General features: G+C 36.6%; 1 protein-coding gene across 3 annotated transcripts; it reads left to right on the plus strand.

Annotated features, from left to right (window-relative positions):
* The first annotated feature begins 202 nt into the window (after positions 1 to 202).
* Positions 203 to 6,691, plus strand: LOC122309933 (phenylacetaldehyde reductase-like). 3 transcript variants are annotated; one of them, XM_043123740.1, is made up of 6 exons: positions 236 to 607; positions 1,089 to 1,258; positions 1,679 to 1,870; positions 2,801 to 2,963; positions 5,864 to 6,050; positions 6,329 to 6,691. In XM_043123740.1, the coding sequence occupies exons 1-6, from the start codon at positions 487 to 489 to the stop codon at positions 6,471 to 6,473; spliced, it is 978 nt and encodes a 325-aa protein (XP_042979674.1). In that variant the 5' UTR covers positions 236 to 486; the 3' UTR covers positions 6,474 to 6,691. The 3 variants fall into 3 exon arrangements, with proteins under 3 accessions (XP_042979675.1, XP_042979676.1, XP_042979674.1); XM_043123741.1 differs by lacking the exons at positions 5,864 to 6,050; positions 6,329 to 6,691 and adding an exon at positions 3,411 to 4,629 and having other exon boundaries at positions 203 to 607; XM_043123742.1 differs by lacking the exon at positions 1,679 to 1,870 and having other exon boundaries at positions 233 to 607.
* The last annotated feature ends 3,042 nt before the right edge of the window (positions 6,692 to 9,733 follow it).

Genomic DNA, 9,733 nt, shown 5'->3' on the forward strand with positions numbered 1-9,733 from the left:
GGTGGGACAAGTTTCTTCCGCTCAGCAGGTCAGCACATGTTTTTTAAAATTGTATTTTTTTAATGAGTTCAACGGACAAATTGTGATTTTTAAATTAAATTTAAAAAAAAAAAAAGTGTTTATCACGTATGCAGAAATATTAATCGTTGGAAGATATTGGATTGAACATAATTTGGGGAAAATTCTGTGATCTATGGAAGGTGGTCGATGTAAGTGGAACTGGTTGCAATGTTGCATCATGGGTTGCGTCCGGATACACCGCGTCATTGACGGCAACATGAATATTTATATTTTTATAGATAAGAGTCCAAGAAATTTGTGTTTTACGGCAAGGTTTGCCGTAAAACCATGCCGTAATTGGAGCAGGTTTGCATGGCGTCATGGCTTGCGTCCGGATACAAACAAAGAGAAATGGTGTTTTATAAGAAGTCAGTGTGAAGAGGGACAGAATGATTGGTGAAGCAGAAAAGGTACCAAGGAGAAAGAATGAGTGTTGGAGCAGAGAAGGTAGTGTGCGTAACCGGTGCGTCCGGATACATTGCGTCGTGGCTGGTGAAACTCTTGCTCCAACGCGGATACACTGTCAATGCCTCTGTTCGTGACCCAAGTTAGTACTCAAAAGTATTATCACATATTATCTGATTCTCTCGTCAGAGTACATAAGGGTTTCTTCTATAGTCGATGTTTTCTTTAATTTTGAGCTCCTTGAGTTGCGAGTGTATATGATTTTCCTTTTCCATAAGAGAGGGATACGGCTAATACTACACATATTTTCTGTTTTTTTTTTTTTTCGAAAAGGCTCCTTGAGTTTCTTGGAACCAACTTTTGTAGTCTAAACTCTAAAGTAGTTGAACAGCTACGATCAACTCTCGGTTCACTTTGCTCCAAACTTCCTTATTATCACTAAGAAAAGATTATTTTTTGCTTTCAAAATTAGATGCTTTAAAACTTCTTTAGGATCTCATAAACTTGATGTTTAAGAAGGGAAAGATATGAATATTGGTAATGCTAAATGGATGATTTTCCCCCCTGAAAGGATGCACTATATGTAGACATTTTATGGGTTCAACTTTAAATGTGTGCCACAGATGACCCAAAGAAGACAGAACACTTGCTTATGCTGGATGGAGCTAAGGAAAGACTTCATTTGTTCAAAGCAGACATACTGGAAGAAGGATCGTTTGATTCCCTGGTTGATGGATGTGAGGGCGTTTTTCATACAGCCAGTCCTGTTTATCTCAGTGCCAACGATCCTCAGGTACGTTCTGTTTCATGCTAATTGAGCCAATGCAAATGTCATGTATTATCCCAATGGGTCGTATAATGCTTAGCTGTTTACCGAAAGTGGATGAATTTTTCAAGTCCCCTTGTAATTTGAAGTAGTCCATGATGTGACTTTATTCTTTCATGGGTTTATTCAGATGAAATTACCCTCTTGGGCTTTCACATATGCTTGTTGATATTCGTTTGATACTTCTTTTATCTACAATTAATACCACCAATAGATCTTCTCCAATGTTCACATGCAAGTCTTTGTTAGCATCTCTTTGAACTCATTCAAATTTAAGATGGAAAAATGCCATAGTCTGTCCAGATACTTTGCAGGAGTTTACATTTAAATGCAATGGTGTCTTATCAACTTACCCAATTCAAATACCTTTGTTTATAATCCTTTCAGGCTGAATTAATTGAGCCAGCTGTGAAGGGAACACTTAACGTTCTTAGATCATGTGCTAAAGTTTCATCTGTTAAAAGGGTGGTTATAACATCCTCAATGGCAGCGGTTGTATACAATGGAAAACCCCATACTCCTGATGTGTTAGTTGATGAGACTTGGTTTTCAGATCCAGCTTTTTGTGAGGAATCGAAGGTTCACATATATATATGCTAATTTCTTATTATATATTATCTTTTGAGTTTTGTTACATACAAGCACAGTTGTGCACTAATCTGTATATTAATACTGATTTATTCATACTTAAAATTTAAATTAAGACTGTTTTCAATAAAATTTACTTTTTGACCAATCACATCACATTAATACACAGTTATACTTATAACTATATTTTTCCTTTTATCTTTTTCTCAAGTTCTTTGCTGAAGCTACATATGAGGACTTAAAATGATTTTGTGACTGCTTCTCACCATGAATTAGGTCATTTAAGTATAAAACCATTTGAAAGGTCACATCAGTAAATATTAGATTATTTGGGATTTTTAGAGTCTGAAACACTTTGCATTCTTTTCTACGCTTCATCTTTTTCTCCTTTATCTTTAGTTTTTACATGCCGCTTTTAGAAAATGTCACAATCAAGTTCTTAATAAAAAAATAATTAATAATTTTAGTATTAATTATATTGCATCAAACTGTTATTGATAGCTTTGAAGAACACATTGTTTTCTATTAAAACTTATTTATGCTTTCTGTCTCTGTCACTATATTTGAATGATTAAGTGAACCATTGCCCCTGAACTTGGAGCCAAGTGTTGGCTATGGCAGAATCTTAATTCGAACATCCAATTCTCTTTTGGCTTCTAGAAGCATGTATTGAGGGAAAAAGGATAAAAGTAAAGCAGTGGTATATTCCGTAAATATTCTGCCCTTGGCTGGGGGGCATGGAAGAATGTCATCGGAAGCTTGCCTTCCATGCCTCGTATTTGCGTTGGTAAATTTCAAATGTTTTGTATTCGGTTTAGTTGGGTAACATATTATTTATCAGCAGCAGTCTTAGATAGTGGCTAATTAGTATATTGCAGCCACAAAAATTTTCTGTCTCCTAAAAATAATTGCTTTCTTCAGCTTTGGTATACGCTTTCAAAGACCTTGGCAGAGAAGGCTGCTTGGGAATTTTCCAAAGAAAATGGAATTGACATGATAGCAATGCATCCTGGGTGGGTGAGTGGTCCCCTTTTACAGCCAACTATCAATACAAGTTTGAAGCCATTTCTCAAACTTGCGAAAGGTATTATCCGGCCAGTGAAATTATTGTTTACCTTTCTATTTGAATATTGTTTTTGATCGGTTACCTTTCTATTTGAATATTAACAAATACTTGTGCCTATTAATTGGTGGAAAGAGTTTGCCATCCGTCTAACCTATTAAAGTATGACTCTAAGGCAACCTGTTTTGAGGTGTATGCAATTATTTGTAATGGTTTCGTATGATACGTCAGATATACTTTAAAACAAAAGTAGATTTATAATCTAATAGATCACATCAACTCACATAATTTTTTAGATTTACTTTGTGGGATTTCTTTGTGACTAAAAAATTTTTCAATTGGAATTGTGTGGGTAAATATTTAATTTTTTATTTACTTTCTATTCTTCTTCTCATTTTTTTTTTAATGGAAATATGCTTAATTGCAATCATTCATAAACGAAGTTACAACTGTGATTTATCAATACAGGAGAACCAGACTATAAGTCAACTAACGCAACTGCTCAGGAGCTTCCCCGCACACAAATGACGGATATTGTCTTAACTTCTAACACTCTCAAAGAAGAGAGTAAACGCTCTATATCGATTAGAGACGGGATGGTCCCTCCAACCTCCAGGAGGAGGAATATGGGAGACAACTATTATGAACAAACAGTCCAATATCATATACCTACACTAAAACTAAATAAACAGACAAACCCACAAAACAAAAAACCAACAAAAAACAACCAAACCATGAGCACGACATGAAACTTCGACGGCACACCCTCTACAGGCAATCGACATTACGAGCACTAACGGTACGAGCACCCAGCTTACTTATGAACCACAACAACCTCCACAGTGAAGGTCAGCCTTATGACCACCGACCATAACATCGCCCCCGCCGCTCTCAGCTCTTTACCTCAGATAGTGACCGCTCAATAGCTCAACACCTCACCATGGACTTCACATGAAAACAACCAGAACAACAAAACAAGATAAACCACGGCGTAGAGGCCGTGCAAAGCACAGAACACGGAACAACCAACAACGGCGACACAGAACACAAAAGCCAACCGTGCAAGACACACAAACCAGCGACACCAACAAACAGCGGCAGAGACCATGCAAAGCAGAAATGCAGGACGTTGAAAAAATGGAAAAATAGGACATAAACAGCTAGCAAATAGAGGCAGTGCCAAACGCAACCTAACTTTGGAAGGAAAACCGCTGCTTGGAAACTAAACAACCGAAGTCTAAGAATCCAAAAAAGCTGAGAACCTCGTCTGCAGGTGGCCCTTTGGTGGCGTGTGGCAACAACACACCGCAGACAGTCGAGACTTTGTCCCGTGCGTGTGGCCAACACCTCACTCCGTTTGTCACCACGTTCGATGAGCATGTAGATCGGCGGCTGACCAACATCCTAAAGGAGCGCATGTTGACAGTCGGCGGCTGGACAGTCTGGGGTGGCTTCCTCCATTATTGGCCTAAAAAAAACTAGTAAAGAAAAAGGAAAAAACCACAAACAGAGAGAAGGGAGGGGAGTGGGAGACGAGGCTCCCACCCCCCCCCCCCCGGGGTCGCGCAGCTCTGGGTTAGGGAAGGTTAGAGAGCTTTCAGAGAGAAACGATTACAGAGAGGCAAGAGGGTTTTCGGTTTCTTTTCTTTACTTTTGAAATATAATTACACAATACTTCATTTTTTTTGCAGTTCTATTCTTCTTCTCATGGTTCATAGGATAGCACATCTCGTTGCAAACACCTCGAAAAGAAAAATTGCATTTTGTTTTGTGTTGGCTCACTTTCTTTAGCTGGAAAGAACCATGAGAAAATTTCCATATAGTTCAGTGGGAGCAATAAACTGAATATGTTAAATAGGAGGATTAATAGCAATAGCATGCATGATACGTTTATTCCTACAGTAGTTGTTTGTATCCAATCGCAGCTCTTACTCAAACTCTTAGTAACTATCTGCCAAAATAAATCAACTTTAATCAACTATTATTTCAGTACTTTTAATGAAAGGGGTGACGTGTCGTTTCCTTCCATGTTGCTTACTCTCGTTTCGTGAGCACTTCCATGTTACTTACTCTCGTTTCGTTAACTCATTTTGTTTTCCTGAATCCCAAGTACTCCAGTGTAGCATCCTCATCATGCTATCATCCCTTCATCCATCTTTATTTTTTCCAAATGATTTAAATTTGTCATTAGAAGTAATATATTGAATCTTATTATGTACAAATACCTAAGTTATTTGAAACTATAACAATTACATGGGAATAAGATCATTGCTCATTCTTACAGTGCTTCATATGAAAGGTCAAGGTAAAGATGGCAAGACCTAACTTATGCTCACCCACAGCCTTGCCAGAAAGGCAGAAAATATTGGAGTAGCTTCTACTCTAGGTATTACATGCAAGAAAAAAATAAAATAAAATAAAATAAAATAAAATAAATAAAAAAATAAAAAATGAAAAGTCGATCACTAGATGGTTTATCTCACTGCATAACACCCTAGTTATATCAACTTTATGCTAAATAAATCTTACAAATTTCATCTTGAACGATTTTTAGTACTTATACACATCTATTGGAATTACTTGCCTTCTTCATTATTATGAAACTCTTGCAACGACTATGTGGCATGCAACTTTGCTTCGAACTGTTTTTAAAAGTTATAAAGGGTTGGTTTAAAGATTTTTTTTTTTTTTTACAAAGAAGGAATCATAGTTCAATGTTAATTTCATTCTTTAGGAATGTTTCAAAAAGTTGAAAGTTATCAAGATCTAAATGCATTTCCTTTGAAGTAAATTTTGGAAACTATACAATTCATAATCTTTAAAAACGTCTTAGTTTCTTCCATAAAGTGGTTTCTGCCTGATTTCCTCTTCTAAAAGACACAATCTATTGTGATGCAAGCAGTTGACATTCTCTTGTGTAGGTGCTGAAAGTATTCCATTTATGTCTCCCAGATGGGTTGATGTTAGAGATGTTGCTAATGCACATATACTAGCCTTCGAGAATCCATCAGCCAATGGAAGATACTGTTTAGTTGGAAGAGTTCTCCAATTTTCTGAATTTGTGAAGCTTATGCGTGAACTCTTCCCTGATATAAACTTTCCTGAAAAGTAAGTGATGTATCCATATACCCAATACTAGCATCAACTTGTCAATTTTCGATTCACACTAGTTACACATTGAAGATTTACGATGTCATACATGCTCACAGTACAAAAAGATAAATATAATTCCTTTCCAAACTGCTGTTTACCTCAAACCGACGGTTTTGAAGTTTTTGTACTTGGTTTATGCAACCTGTTAGTTAGATAGTGTGTTCTGTAACATATAACAGCTACTACCACTGATAGAATTCAGACACAAATTGACCTACATTTTTATGTTGCAGATGTGGAGATGACCATCCTTTTGCATCATCCTATCTGGTATCCAGGGAGAGAGCAGAAGGTTTAGGTCTTAACTTCACTCCTGTGGAGGTGACTTTAAAGGACACTTTTGAAAGCTTGAGGGCGAGTAACTTCTTCAATATCTGATTCAAAGCACATAGGCAACTTATGCTAAGTTGTTATAAATAAACTTTGCCTACCCTTCAATTCTTACGTTTCAAACATCACTGGCATCAGCTAGACTGCCTATTTTTACAATATTGCAGAATGCATTTCATAATAATGATGTCATAAAGCAAGTGTGACTTCTACACTTTTGCTTTTCAAACATAATATTTATGCATTTTCGAGTATATTTTCTACAATGGTATTGAAATTGTTTTAGTTACTATATACTAAAATCTCTATTTTTTATTATTAAATAATATTAATGCCAATAAGCCAGTATTGATTCAACAAATGGTACTTCACAAACTCGAGGGCAGGAGAGTCTGGGACTAAGAACTACTGTAAGTTTTTATGGCTATGAAACTACACCATGTTGCCCATTTTGAATTACAAGGAAGCTTCATTGTTCTTAAATAGTTGGGAAGGTTTTGACACAAGGGTGAGACGATCCTCAAGTCGGAAACAAGGAAACAAGGCAGACAATCAGAACAAGTGCACAATAACTGTACTGAAAGTCCCACTGCAACAAGGACAATTTTTTAAAGTTATATTTTCTGGAAGCAAAATTACTTCAAATTACTTGTATGCATTTTACACCAAATACATAACAATGTAAAAGATTTTAATCGTTTTTTAATAGAGGACCAATCATAAAGATTTTAATCATTCACTTCTCTTTCCTCGCAAGAAGGTTTGTGCATGAAACACCATTTTTGGAAAAACATAGTTTTAAGAGTCATCATTAATGTGCATCATTGCGGAAGATGACATCAACTTGTTTATTATGCATTTAGATAGGTGAGAGGGTGAGGGGTTACACCCTCTGAAGTTATTAATAAAATCTTATCTTACATATCATCACTTCAAGTAGTGCAAAATACACTATATGGTATCAGATAGCTAACGCAATAGTTGCACACCGATCAAAGCACTAGAATAACCATATTCAAAATTTCAATTAAGTATTGGGGCTCGGTCAATTTAACCCATCCATAACTTCAGTACTCTATCTTTACCACCTGAAGCTACCTTTTCACCATCTGGACTCCAATCAATAGCATAAACCTTTCCAAAAGCAGTAACCAACATGTCAATTTAAAATTCAAAATTAGATATGAAAGACCCTTTTTTTAGACATAGAAGGTACCTCATTTGCATGACCAGGAAGGTCTTGTTTCAACTTCTGTGCACGGATATCCCATAGGTAGACAATTTTAACAAATTTCAATCAAAGGTCATGTATGTGCTCATCCTTGGCAAAAAAATTAGCACCACATCAACTAAGGTCCACATCTACATATACATGCTTTTTAGTAGTGTTTACACAAATCCAAACCTAGTCAAATTCAAAAATTTATTCATACATAACCAACTACAATTTGTTCATTATTCAAGTCGTGGGTGCTGGTGTACTTCATTTATTGGTATAGAAGAAGTTATTCGTGATTACAAACTCAATCACAATCTCAGAGTACAAACTTAGTCAGAGGCTATAAAACAAACCTTATGGCAGTGAATAACATTCTGCGATATCTTAAAATTTTAAAGAGATGGCATTATATACATTTATATGAAACCTTTTTTCGACAATACATAGTCCCTATACATCTATTCTTGTTTCTGTAATGCCCAACTTTAGAATTATTTTTCCAAGACCTTGAGGGGCCAAAAGCTCTTAGTCAATTCAAGACTTGCAACTACTAGAAGAAAGAGTAATAGTTTTAGAAGTTACCTTGAGTGTGGAATCTTTGCTGCCACTCAAAAGAAGCCTACTGTCTACAGACCAGCTATAGGACAAAATACAACATCTAGATTACCTGTGAGGTCAGTGAACGTAGATGCATAAATGATGTAGAGAGACATTTGTGCTAGAGTGAAGCAATCAGTTTAAAGGAATCCAACTTTGGATTTAAAGGGTGCAACTTCCTGCACCATAGTCCAGTTTGTACCACATCCTCTTTTTGGTTTGTGTTAGCTTAAGTACACCACCATCCTATCAATATAGCCATAGGAGGAGGGTAGGGAAAGGCGGAAAAACTTACATCACTAATTAGCTAGTTGGAACATAGTGGCAAGGAATAAATAAACCGAACAACTGCATGCATGCCCAGAAAACTTGGATGAAATTATCTCAGTAATTTTTCGAGGCATTATAGTTTATCGTTGAGAGACTATGGTGGAGCCTCGCTTTAGAGTAATTATGAGAGAGTAATACTTAACATTAGTGGCCGGGGGCGGCGAGGGGGGGGAGGGCAAGAAAAGCACATAGTTGACTTAGCTGGACTGTTTATGTAGGGTATGGGTGACAGTTAATGTTTGAAGTGGGCATGAAGTAAGCTAGACATGGTGATTTTTCTTTAGTGTGCCTTTGGTGTCCTGCTAATTAGTTAAATTTTGCAACAACTAATGGGCAATAGACCATGTCATGCAAAATACGTGCATGCTTATTTTTCTGCTTTATACTACCATAGTCATTTGAATGGATAACTGACACATTAACTTGCCAAAAGTGTTGGTGGAGAGAATACTGTTTTTGCATATTATAGCCTGGCAGTCTCAATCCGGATTAGAATCTTCGTGAGGAGCAGCAACACAAGAGGTAAAATTTGGTCATTTAAAGCACATCCCACACTCAAATAGTCACTAATTGTTTGCTGCAACACATGTATCTTTATTACAAGCTCTAGTAAGCTTAACCCCGCCCGTTTACGGTTAAAATCATAAATGGGTATTACCCGTTACCCAATTTAACCTATTTCAATTTCCAATCTCGTAATCGTCCATCTGTTTCAGAAAGTTTCTCTCTCTCTCTCTAAAGATTTACTCAGATGGATGTCAAAGCTGTACTCTTCAAATTCCTTGGAGTCCAGGTCAAGTTTATAGAACAAATTGCCCCAAATTCTCATGTTATCAAGGTCAGCAAAATCCAAATCAACTTCTAGGGAGGAGTGTACTCAAACTAATACTTGATCTCAGTGTGAAGGATTCTGTAGATCTCAGTCAAAGTTGGTTGTAGATTTAGAAGCATAGGGTCTGGCTTGGAATAGAGAAGGGGAAATGGGCATCGAAAAGTTTGTTTTTCTCAAGTCGTAGTTTTGTTTTTCTCAAGTCGTAGTGTGGGTGTGGCATCTTTACTTCATCTTTCTACCCTTAGAACCCACTTTTCCCCATTGATGGCCATCATAGCTACGTCCTACGCCGATTTTGATTGTTTTTTTTTTTGTGTATTGTGGCTCGTA

Source organism: Carya illinoinensis, chromosome 5, assembly GCF_018687715.1.
Source record: "Carya illinoinensis cultivar Pawnee chromosome 5, C.illinoinensisPawnee_v1, whole genome shotgun sequence".
NCBI lineage: Eukaryota > Viridiplantae > Streptophyta > Magnoliopsida > Fagales > Juglandaceae > Carya > Carya illinoinensis.